The sequence below is a fragment of the Callithrix jacchus genome, chromosome 7 (genome assembly GCF_049354715.1).
Source record: "Callithrix jacchus isolate 240 chromosome 7, calJac240_pri, whole genome shotgun sequence".
Classification (NCBI taxonomy): Eukaryota; Metazoa; Chordata; class Mammalia; order Primates; family Cebidae; genus Callithrix; species Callithrix jacchus.
The window spans coordinates 114,324,401-114,337,786 of record NC_133508.1 but is presented as its reverse complement, the minus strand read 5'-3'; the positions used below and the strand labels follow the sequence as shown (position 1 = coordinate 114,337,786).

Sequence of the window (13,386 nt, the reverse complement as noted above, 5' to 3'; positions counted from 1 at the left end):
AGTAAGGAATGAAGAGAACCAGAATCAGTAAATGTATCAATTAAAATAATTGACTATTAATCTGACGGAAAATCCTATAATCTTGTTGAGTATAAAATACTTGTAGAATTAAATTATATAACAATAATAATGTCAAAGGCAGGAGGATAAATGGAATCCAAGTGTTGTAAAGTACTGTTATTATTGAAGAAATGCTAATGTTGAACAGTTTGATTAGACTACCAAGTCCAAGTTGGGTGTTCTAATGTCCAAGGTAACTGCCACGATAATGGTAAAAATATGTCTATCAAGTTGATAGCAGAAAAAAGGATTTAATAAAATATTTGGCAGATTCAAAAAGAGAAAAAGGAATTTCAAATAGATAGGAAATAGAAAATAGATAGTAGTTGTAAACTCAGGTATCTCAGTTATTAAACCTAATTAAATATAATTGGACCAAGTACTCTATTTCAAAGAGTAAAGTGGTTTTACTAAATTAAAAACAGAAGCCAAAAATAGGCTATTTACATGAGATATTTTCAGTATAAAGATATAAAAATCACTTTGGATGTGGCTAAAGTAATATTTAGATTTAGGAAAAATAATAAATTTAGCCTTCAACTAAAAAATACTGCTTCTTTTTTAATTGTAAAAAATATGTATCCTTACCTAACAAACTGCAAACAGAACAGCAGGCTAAGATGGTTTTTACGTTTGACATTTATTAACCACTTGTGGTGCTGACATATATGAACAGAATAAAAAGAGAAAGCTTCCTACCTCATTCGGTGGAATAAATAGAATTATGAAACCAAAACTAGACAAGGAAAGAATGAAAAAAATAAGAGAGCCAGCCTCACTTGTGATCACAAATGTACAAATCTTAAATAAAATTCAAATTCAGTAACTTATAAAAACATTTCATGACCAAATAGAAATTATCTTAAAATTGCAGGAATGATTTCAGATTAGAAAATGTATTAGTGTATTTCATTATATCAATATAGTAAATGAGAAATATTTTGTGATTATTTCAAAAGATACAGAAAAAAACATTTGAATAAAATTATTCATCATAAATGATGTTTCTTAAAAAGGCAATGTGGCTTAGAAACTACAGATAAATGGGAGATAACTTAATAAAGGGAATGTGTTTAAAGCTAGTAGCAAACTTTATAGTGTGAAATTATAGAAGCATTTTGATGGAAATTAGGGACAAAATAAGAATACATGCTATAATCCCATCTATTTGTTACCGCACAGAAAGTCTTAACTAATAGCATAAGATGAGGAAAAGAAATAGGAGGTATAAAGATCAGGAACTCTCCCTTCCTTTTTTTCACAGGTGCTATGTAATAGAAAAATCTAAGTGAATTTACCAATATTAAGTTTAATGAGAGAGTTTAGTAAAATAACCAGGTAAAAGATTATTACATGGAAATCGATAGTATGTATGCCTATATTATGTGTATTTAATAGATATATGTATGTATCTATAGATAGACTAACAAAATAAGCAACAAAATAAGCAAAAAAAGCTATAAGCCACCTGATTATATATCTTAAAACATGTACATCTTCTTTATGGAGACAAATGTAAAATTAATTACAGATCATAAACACCTAAATAAGTGGGAGAGGTGGAACATGTTTAGGGATGAGAAGAATAAATTATATAAGTTAATCTAAATTATCTGTAAATAAATGCAATTCAATTTCTCTTAAATTTCCAGTATGTAATAAATACCCAGCACTATTCTAAGCACTTTGAATTTATTAACTTGTTTAATCCATAAAACGAGTATGTAGTCATTTTATATATGACTACAGATGTAGAGAGGTTTGTATCTGGTCACACAACTCATGAGTGGAAGTGCTAGCTGTCTGACTCCAGGTATGCTCTTAATTGTTAATACATTCTGCCTTCCTAGCATTCTTCATGGAACTTAATAAGCTGGTTATCAAATTCATGTGGACTAGTAAAGGAACAAATAGCTAAAGCCATTTGAATGATCCAGGAGTATGAATGGTCGTGGTAGGAGAGGCATTTTAGTCTATCTGATACCAGGATTTTCTATTTTAAAGTTGTAGTGATTCAGACAATGTGATATTTGTTCAGATTAAGTAAATAAATATACAACATATTATAAAGCCCCCAAAGAGACTCATGCGTAACCATATATGTATGATGGATATGGTTTTACAAAAAACTGGAGGAAAGGATAGGTAAGTCAAAAATTTTTATGTTGAAGCAATTGGTTTGCCACTGAGAAAATTAGATTTCCCCTTTACACTGTGTGTTAAAACAAAATACAAATGAATTAAAGATAAAAATGCAAAAAGAAAACATCAGAATTATTGGAGAATATCTTTTTTTTTTTTTTTTTTTTGCTTAGGAGTAGGGAAATATGTCACACTGCCCAAATTACAGCTAGTTAAAAAAAAAAGATTGCCAAAGATTAGCAAAATAGAGTATCATTTATAGGGGGAAGAAAAAATGCAAACAAAGTTAAAAGAGAAGAAAAAGTGTGGTGACATTATTTGCAACATCTAGTCCAAATAATTTGTCTAGATTATTGAAATAACTCCACGTTAATTTTTTAAAAGACAAATCAAATAGAATAAATAAAAGACATACAGTTTGAGAAGAGGAAAAGACTCATGTTAGTGTTCACCTAAAGGTGATTTTAGAAGGGAAATGGACATTAAAATAATGAAATACTGTTTCTAGTAGAAATTTAAGTAGTGATGATGAAAGGACATGGGAACTTAACACATTTCTGGTGGCAGTATAAATTGATAGAGCCATTTTGAAAAGCAGTTTGCTTGTTTCTAGCAAAAACTAAAATGTACACAACTTATGACCCAGCAAATCCACTTCTGAATAATTATTCTAACGCATAGGTTCGGCAACTTTTTCTGTAAAGGGCTAGATAGTAAATATTTAAAGCATTTGTAGGTCATAGGTCATATGGTCTCAGTTGTAAATATTCAACTCTGCTGTTATAGTACAACACTGAAATTCAAATTTTGTGTAATTTTCACTTGTTGTGAAATGTTATTCTTTTTTTGACTTATTTTTTCTAACCATTCAAAAGTATAAAAGCCATTCTTAGCTCACAGGACATACAGAAACAGGTGACAGACCACATTTGACCTCACATTTGAATGAAAAAAAGCTAGTGTCTGAATTCCACAGTACAATTTATTGATGAAATGATTTGTAGATATTCTGTGTGTTTTTCATGTGTGTATAAATATGTATGTTAAAGCATAATAAAATGACTGGAACAATATACATTAACTCCTGATAGATTTAGTGGAGTTCAGAGTAAGTGCTCAATAATTTTGACAAGTTTTTTTTCTGACATCCCCCAGACCTCTACGCTACTATTTTAGAGTTGTCTTTGACTCTACACATATAGTTCTTTATACATTCCAGTTAGCTAGTTGTGTGAATTTCTGGAAAGCCTGCCTATAATTTCTACCAAACAATAAGTTATTTCTAAAGTCTCTCAAATGAGAACAAGAGTTTGCTTTTCTAGGATTTTATTGTATCAGCTTTACTGAGTTACTTGGCAGGTATTCTTATTTAACTGATGTGTGCATTTTTATACTACATTGGAAACTGACAGTAAATAAGATGCATTTCAATAGTTGGGCCGTAAAATAGTGTAACCTTAGTTCTATTTAGACTTCACTTGATGTTCTGTGTCCATGTTATATATTTTTTTACCATAGCTAACCATATTCCTTGTGCTTCTTTAGAGTAGCTTTTAAGTGAAGTTCTATTTTCATATCTTCTCTCACAGGTGTTTGGTTTGATAATTAGAAAAACAGTGATGCAGGGAGTTTGGGAGGGGGATCTCATTTCAAGGGAGATAAAGTATTGGATTGTTTTCTCCTTACTATATAGCCTGTTTTCACAAAAATAATCTTTAGTGACTCTAGAGACCTTCTGAATTTGTAATAGCATTTTTGTGTTTGTCTGCATTGACCAATAAACTTCAGTTTTTTTTTCAACTTGGAGTGTCTTTAAATTTTCAGGTTTATCAATTATGTCTTGTATAACCTGTATTATCAATCATATGACTATTTGAACATTTAAAAATGCAGTTTAGAAGTAAGAATTTTTCTATCCTTTTTAAATTATTTATTTATTTATTTTGAGACGGAGTTTCGCTCTTGTTACCCAGGCTGGAGTGCAATGGCACAATCTCGGCTCACCGCAACCTCCGCCTCCTGGGTTCAAGCCATTCTCCTGCCTCAGCCTCCCAAGTAGCTGGGACTACAGGCGCGCGCCACCATGCCCAGCTAATTTTTGTATTTTTAGTAGAGATGGAGTTTCACCTTGTTGACTGGGATGGTCTCGATCTCTTGACCTCGTGATCCACCTGCCTCGGCCTACCAAAGTGCTGGCATTATAGCGTGAGCCACCATGCCCGGCCTTCTATCCTTTTTTTAAAGGATCGTAATAAGGAATTAATTTGATTTCTCTATTATTTCCTTTTTATTTGAAGTACTTCTTTTGAGCTGTCATGTTCAAAACAGGTTATACTAACTTTTGGGCTACCTTCCTGTTTTTGGTACATGTAGGAAATTTCTTCCTAATGATTTTAGATTACTCTAGATGATGTGTCTTGAATTATTTATTGATATTCTTAATTTTTAGATTATATTTAGCATAGCACAATGTCTCTGCTTTCTTGTTCTTTTTGTTGGCTTTATTTCCAGTGCTTGGAAAGATGCTGTGGCCTTCAAGTTGAAATAAACTTTGTAATTTTTTGTTTATATATTTATTCTTGATGGGGTCTCACTATGTTACCCAGGCTGATCTCTAACTCCTGGGCTCTAGTAATCCTTCCTTCTCAATCTCCCACGTAGCTGGGACTGTAGGAACATACCATCATATATGGCTGTATGTTATTTTATACATAAATTGTCTGATCTCAGTGTGGCACTATAGAATATAAACTTTACTCTTTCTGAGTTAGAGATAACCGTCTGTATGGACACAGTAAATAATTTTACAGTGTTATCATAGGTGTGCTTGGAAAGCACAGAAGATAAAGATTTTTTAGGCCTGGCGTAACATGGAAGAGAAAAAGGATACAGAAAGCACAGGGGATGGTAAAGACTAACTTCATAGGCTTCATAATTTGTCAGGAGTATTTTATTTATGTAGAGGATTTGGACAATACTTTAATTGCCTTTTAATTTGAGATGGTAGTATGACTATTATAGGAGTCAAAATCCTTTTATAAAGTAAACAATACCAATTTGTTGTCTTCTACAAAAATTCTATTTAAAAAATAGTAAAGCAAAATAAGGAAAGCACAGCTTTTTCCATGTAGAAATTACTCCCTTATTAAATTATTTCAATAATTTTTCTTAGTGAAGGATCTTGGGAAGAGATAATGGAAGAAGAACTTTCTTTTGGGGTGGTTTCTGAAATTACTCAAAATGTTAAGTAAAAGGAGCACTTCGATGACTTTAAGAAAAGAGAACTTTACCATTTTACAGGAGAAACGTTCCAGGTTCCTTTAGGATGGCTGCCACATGTAAATTGAAATTAGTATTTGTGGTTTTCTGTATCTGAATTATATATGGTTTGTCAGAGATCTGACTAATAATAATTTGAAAGATGGAGCTTAGAATTTATGGATGACTTGAGGTGACAATCTTGGGAAAGCATTAATTCTGGGATAATGGAAGACACCTTGCAAAGGACAGAGTGGGACTGGGGTATCCCCTGGAGGCTTGGTGGCAAAAGGAAAGAAGAAAGCAGCTGAAGATAAAGGAACTATGGGAAAAAGGTAATTTTTTTTTAAGACAAATCCTGTTCCCCTCACCACAAGTGCCATTTATTTAAAAAACTACATTTCACTGAAGTCACAGAAGAGGGTGCTGTTGAACTGAGAAACCTAGTAAGTCAACTTATCTCCCTTCACCCTCCGTTGCAAGATAACTTGTCATTGCTGATTCTGAAAAAGCCAATACAAATAATCCTTGACAGAAAAAGAAGCCAGCACCTCTACAAAGTTACAGTAAGTATAAAACAAAATTAAAATCAAACTTTCTTAGTAAATTACACACACACACACACACACACACACACACACACACACAGAGAGAGAGAGAGAGAGAGAGAGAGAGTGAAAGCACAAATAAAAAGAAATCAAAGAAAAATTACAAAACAGGGAAACGGAAATGAAACACCTGAACATGAATAACCTATATTAAACAAGCAATTGCATTATGAAAGGATACCATGAATTAGACATTCAAAAACTCACAATTGAAATGGACAAAGAAGAAGATATGTGAAACAGCAGCTGACTGAAGTCAGGAAAGTAAATGGTGAAAAAATACAAAAATCATCTCAGAAATGAAAAATGAATTATAAGGTAGACAGGGAAGTTAGATATTCCAAAAGTTCAAAAAGAGACATAAAGAATAGAAAGAGCCAAGAAAATGAAACTGAAATAAGAGAAATAAAAAGGATCAGAAAGATAATTTTCCATATATTTAGTTCAATACCTTGAACTAGGAAAGAAATGGAAAATTAACAGATATGATATTTAAAATTATAATAAAACTTTTTTGAAATAAAATGAGATCTGACTTTCCATATTGAAAGGACTCCTGTTCCTTGTGTACCTGGGAAACTTGATCTATAACAATCAACTTTTAAGCTATGTGTATGTTAGTATTAGACCTTAAAACAAAATGGAGGAAAAAAGGGTGTCTGAGCTTCTAAGCCAAGAAATTAGGAATTTAAAAATTACACACTTCTTAATATCAAAATAAAGCAAGAAAACAAAACAATGGACATGTGTTTTTAAGAAATTATAAAAATGAGTAATCATTTTGATTGATTGTCAAACATTAGATAAGTAAAATACTTGCATGTCCATAGTGATACTTAAGATTACTTGTGAATTACATTTGGGTAAAGTGGTACAGTTATTAAGAAACATTTCAGACATATCCTTGGTTGATAAATATTTTGCTGAAACATTTAGATGTGAACTGTCATGATATCTGCAGCTCACTTTCAAGTGATCTAGTGAAAATAATAGAAAAAAGATACAGACATGTTTGGAATTTTTCATAACAGCTACATGGCATTTAAAAAAGTTATTCAAAGCAAATTGCCAGATTTCAAATAATTCTATATACCTAAAGAGTATCTTTTATATTGACTGAGAGACATTTTGTGAGAAAAAAATGTATTTTATCTTAGACATTGTTATTATAGATTTTTGGAATAACCAATGAAGAGTGATTTTTTCATATTTGTTTTATACTTTTAGTATTAATGTCAGTGATTTAATTTTTATTTTTTCAGCAGATATTTATTAAAATTGCTCATGCCTTAACAGGAATTGAGGCAGTGGAAACAAACTGCATAAGGGGTCACTGTATTCTTCCCACCATTGACCACAGTAGAAAAGAAACAAAGATACATCATTTATCCTTAAGAATGTCCTTGATGAGGAAGGAAAAAATACTGAGTTATTTGCTTTTTTATTCTTGAGTTGTATTTATATATTCTTAATAGAAATCTCTTTTTGGTTGTATGATTTACAAAAGTTTTCTCCCATTCTGCAGACTTTTTTTTTTTTTTTTTTGCTCTCTTGATTCTGTCCTTTGAAACAAAAACATTTTAAAATTTGTTGATGTCCTTACAGTTTGTCTATTTTTTTCTTTTGTTGCTGTGTGTGTGTGTGTGTGTGTGTGTGTGTGTGTTTCCACCCCCCTCCAAGATGGATTCTTGTTCTCTCGCCCAAGTTGGAGTGCAGTGATGTGATCTCGGCTCACTGCAACTTCCACCTTGCAGTTTCACAAGCAATTCTGCCTCAAGCCTCCCGAGTAGCTGGGACTACTGGCACGCACCACCATACCCAGCTAATTTTTTTATTTTTAGTAGAGACAGGGTTTCACCATGTTGGCCAGACTGGTCTCGAACTCCTGACCTCAAACGATCCACCTGCCTTGGCCTCCTATAGTGCCAGGATTGCAGGGGTGAGACATTGCACCCGGCCTGTGTGTGTTTTTTATATATAATGTGAATAAACTTTTAGAAGATAATGATGAGAAATGCTTTAAAGCAACTTGGATTTTTTTGGTCAATATTTATTTTTTAATTGAGGTAAAAAATACCTAGTACTAATAGGTATTAGTTTACTAGGGTTGCCATAACAAAATATCAGAGACTGGATGGCTTAAACAACATAAATGTGTTTCCTCACAGTCTGGAGGCTAGATGATGTCAGCAGGATTGATTTTTTTTCTAAGTTTTCTCTCCTTGACATGTAGATGGCCATTTTCCTCTAGTGTCTTCATGTGGTTTTTACTGTCTTGGTGTCCTACTCTCCTCCTCTTATAAGATACCAGCCATATTTGACTAGGGTCAATAGGGTTGACTCTATTAGTAATTAGTAAGATAATTACTACTTTAAAGACACTGTCTACAGATGCAGTCACATTCTGAGGTACTGGTGGTTAGGCTTCAAAATGTGAATTTTGGGGTTTGTTGAAGGGCACAGTTCAGACTATAGCAAATACGTAACATAAAATGTACCATTTTAATTATTTTTAATTATGCACTTCAGTGGCATCAAATATACATTATTGTGTACCTATCACCACCCCCATCCATCTCCAGAACTTTTTTCGTCTCGTGAACCGAAACTCTACCTGTTAAACAATTGCTTCCCAGAGTCTCCTCCTCCCAGCTCCTGGCAGCCCCCATTCTACTTTCTGTCTCTGTGAAACATGTTTTGAGGCAGTTTTTTTCCATCGTTAGTGAGAATCTTCAAAGTTCTCTCAAATTAAGATAGTTATTTTTATGCAAATTCTGCAAAATATCCACAAACTTTTACCTAGATAAGAGCTTTAAGAAGCTCTTAAATCATATGCACAATTTTGTCTTTTTTTCTATATCTGCCTTTTTCTTGGGAGAGATTCCAGAGTTCTCATTAGATTCCTTAACTGAAGCCCTAGATACTTAGCCAATCTTGTTTCATTTATTTTTCAAGATAAGTAAAGTTTAGTAATTTTTAAGTTGATAAGTTCATGTATAATTCATAGAAAAAAAGGTAAAAGAAAGTTTAAATGTTTTAAGGTTTTATTGTCTTGAAATCAAATGTTTATTTGCTATTTCTGTTGTAACTGAGCGAGTCAGAAGGAATGCGCCACACTCTGAGTTCCAAATTAAGAGTCCTTTATTAGCCGGTGACCAAGAATCTGTTCATGCTCAAAATCTCTCTGCCCCAAGGAAATTCCCTTTATACCTTGATTTAGATAGGAGGAGCCTAGCTGAAGCAGAATTTTACACAATCGGAAAGAGCAAGTTAGTAGGAGGCATTAAGGTAGGTAGCAGGGGGAGCTTTCCATATAATCACTAAGGGGGATGTTGAGGTACTTTCTACACAATGATCAAAGGGGAGTTTTTCACAGTAGCAGGTGGGCTCGCCAAGCAGGATATGGTCACAGGTACTGTGAACAGTGTGAACCACTCTTAACGGTTCAAGGCTTTGAGTGCAGCGTGACCCAGTAATGCACCTGATGGACTGCGGCAGGGAGGGAGAGGCTCGAGAGAGCTTGTCAGGTTTGTAGCTAAGATGGAGTCAGTTAAGCTAGTACAAGTTAGGTTATTACATTTCTAAGAGGGTCAATCATTTTAAAAATCATTATGCCACGTTTTCTTCATTTGAAAAGTTTTAATTTACTGTTTCATATTATACTAGGTATGTATTATATCAACTTTGTATCTCATTGTACATGCAGATATTAGAAATCTTTTCTATATAAAATAACCTCTCAGGATTGTTTTTATTTCATTTTATTTATATATTCATGATTCAGTCAACAAACATTTGAGTCTTTTTGATAAGTATTAGATATATAAAGAAGAAGAAGACATGGTTTTCATCTTCAAGGAAGTAAAAATAATATACCTAGATGGCTATAAAATTAATATATTAAGAAGAATAATAAATAAGAATTGGTGGTTGTTCCAAACAGATATAACAGCATGGGGAAAGTAAAGACTTCCGGAGGTGCAAGGCCCAATAGGGTGTGGCCAATAGTTAAATATAACTAAAGCAATAGACTGTTAAGTAGAGAAAGAGTTACTAGAGATGAGGCTTGAGTTTGGTTGGAGCCAGGTTTTGGAGACCTTTATGAAAGAAACACCCTCTTTTGAACAGAGTCCTGAAACATTTTTGTCTCAGAGAGAAAGATAGGAACTGAGACCATTAAATAAGGTTAGCTAATTTTATTGCATAGTTATTTAATAAATCTGAATACCTTTATAGTCATTAACAATTTTTCAGTGGTAATTTTTCAAAGATTATTGATAAATACTGATGATTTCAAAAACTTACATATATGCATTTTAATATATTTTATATTTGACATATTTAAATATTTGTCATATTTCAAAATAGTATTCACCTTAGCTTTATGTTTTTAAATTCTTTTTTCAGCTATAAGGAAGACCAGATGGATGAGGAACTAATGGAACCTCTGAAATATGCTGAACAACTTCCTGTAGCTCAGATAATACACCAGGTTTGCATTTCATTTTATTCTTTTGAAAGAAACAAGATTTTTAATCTCTGAAAAGTAATTGCTTTTGTTAGGTTTTTCAGAATCAATGTGCTATAGTTAAAAGGCATTCTGGGCTGTCTATCCCTATTTAGACTACCCCTATTATAGTTGAAAGTCCCATTCAAAGCACAGTATTAAAAGGCTACTTGCTGTTTAACTCTAGAATTCTTACTTACATAAAATATCGGATAAAATAAGGATTATCTTGTGTGTATTATTTAATTACAATATTTAATTTCAGGAAACTTTCATTTGACCCATTGTTTATAGTACTTAGTGACAAGGAAAAAGCGCTGCAAAAATATCATTGGGTGTAATTTTTTGGAGTCACTAAAAAGAGAAAACAATCTTGCTCTACATCCTTTACCCCACCCCATTATCAACCCTTGTAAAGTGTAATTCTGCGTGTCATGTGGGCAATTTGTTCATTTCCAATTGTAATGATTCTGTCATCCTTTCTACATAACTATAATCTTTGAGAAGGTGGTGTTGTAAATATGTAAGCTTAAACTTTGTACTATAATTTGACAGCATATAACCTCTGCCCTGCTAGACCAGAATCTAATGATTTTAAATGGTCTGTTGACTAGAGTTATAGCCTTTAGACTTAGCAGAGTTTGCAGAGCCTTACATATTGTAGTAAATATTAAAAGCCCTTAAATGGCAGAGTTTGCAGAGCCTTACATATTGTAGTAAATATTAAAAGCCCTTAAATTCTGAGTTTCTCAGAATTGTTATGATTGTGATTGTGAGTCTTTGCATACGCCTTTTTCAATCAAAATAATTTTGATGTAGCTGATATGTATTGGTTAGAAGTGCCAGTTTGAACTTTATTAAAAGAAACAGAGGCTTTTACTTTAAAATGTTAGCTATATATATTTTTCATTGACATTAAAATTTAGTATTGCAATTCTGTGAGAAATTACAAAAAATGACAAAAAATTTGCTCCTTTGGGAAGCTCATCTGTGCTTGGTAATCAGGTCCAGTTTATATGTCAGGAATTCCCTAGTGTTGTCAGAGCTTAAATGACCTAACAGTCTGCAAATGTCACATTTAAAATTCTGTCTTCATGCCTGACTCTCAGCATAAATGAATTAAACAGCAGAGCAGGCAGCAAGTCAATATGTTCTTAACAGTAAGAGTGAGCAATGAAACAGTTTGTGGTTTGCTCAGAATAGGTAAATAGAATCTGCCCAGAACAGTTCACCTAGAATAAAATCTGAAAGAGGAAATAAGAATTAACCTTTTAGATGGTTGACCAGATGAAATGTCAGTAATATTTTTATAGCATGAATGAACCAATAAACTACCTGGTTTATGTAACAGCTGATTTTGCTATTATACATGGTGTGAATTCCAATATAAAAATTTTTTACCCTGGTGAAAATTTTAGATTGTGAACTTTTTTTTGGCAGTACAAGAGACTGTGTTAATTTTAACACTGAATTACAAACATTATATTAAAATTCAGTAGCACTTGATTTTACTAAACATCTATCTTTAAGAAATTTTGTACAATAGGAATTTGTGTATCTTATTTTTATTTTTATTGAATAAAATGAATTCTGTTCTCAAAGAGTAGTCAGGACAGACAGGTCATTGTTAATAGCAGACTCTTCATTTATTCCTTTAGTTATTTTCCTTTTTTGACAGTACTACAACTTAGGGACTGTTACCATTAGCCTGTCCAACTAGTCTTTAAGAAACATATGAGTTATGTTGCCAGAAATTAACTGATAAGTCCATTATTTAAAAGCGAATTTTGGCCAGTCATGTGGTAGCTCACGCCTGTAATCCCAACCCTTTGGGAGGCCAAGTCAGGCAGATCATTTGAGCCCAGGAGTTCAAGACCAGCCTGGCAACATGGCAAAACCCCATGTATACAAGAAATACAGAAAATTAGCCTGGCTTAGTGGTTCCTGCCTGTAGTACCACCTACTCAGGAGGCTGAGGTGGGAATATCTCCTGGGCCTGGGATCCAGATTGAGGCTGCAGTGAGCTGAGATTGTGGCATTGCACTCCAGTCTGCGTGACAGAGTGAGACCCTGTCTCAATAAGTGAATGCAACTTTTTTCCTAAGAGAATAGTAATACATGAGATAATTAGGTTCAGCTAGTTTCACAAAACCTTTTTGATCTATATCTAAATTATAGCATTATTATAGTATATAATCTCCCCCTGTAACTATTTTCATGAGAAATAATCTTGTATTATACTTTACCTACATCTGTTTTGGAGCACATGTCATTTCTATTTAAAATGAAGTTAACCCACTTTTACGTTTTGTATATCCTATTTTATCATCTTTCTGACATTTTCAGTTTCTTGATATTTCTTTTAGCATCTTGCCTTGTACCATATATATATATATATATATATATATATATATATATATATATATATATATACACATCTATCTAAATTGATAGGTATGTATTTTTAATGGTACCTTGAAAGGCAGGACCACCTCTTTTCACTATAACCCAGGCACCAGAAGCCAGGGACTCTCACTAGTAGCACAGTTTAGAAGCTGCAGGAGAGATGGAGGCTTTCAAAGCAGGAACAGATGCTGAAATAGAAGGAGGAACTTGAGAGATAGAAGAGAGAGGAATGAGCATCAGTCATTTGAGTAATTCATTTCTTGTGTATGATATTTAAACTGCTTTTTACAATCAGGAGGTAGGATTCTCACTACTACCATTTTATACTGTCAAATTATTTACCATTTTCTTAGCCATCCTAGAAAATATGATTATATATAAACAATAAAATTAATAAGAGAATGT

At 32.8% G+C, this 13,386-nt stretch overlaps 1 protein-coding gene across 1 annotated transcript in view; it reads left to right on the top strand.

The window, feature by feature from the left end:
* The window catches only part of PIGK (phosphatidylinositol glycan anchor biosynthesis class K), a 127,026-nt gene that overhangs the window by 83,648 nt on the left and 29,992 nt on the right, over positions 1-13,386 (top strand). Inside the window, exon 10 of the mRNA XM_002750990.7 lies at positions 10,476-10,560. Within this exon, the coding sequence (XP_002751036.1) occupies positions 10,476-10,560 (85 nt within the window). The remainder of the gene's footprint in view (positions 1-10,475; positions 10,561-13,386) is intronic.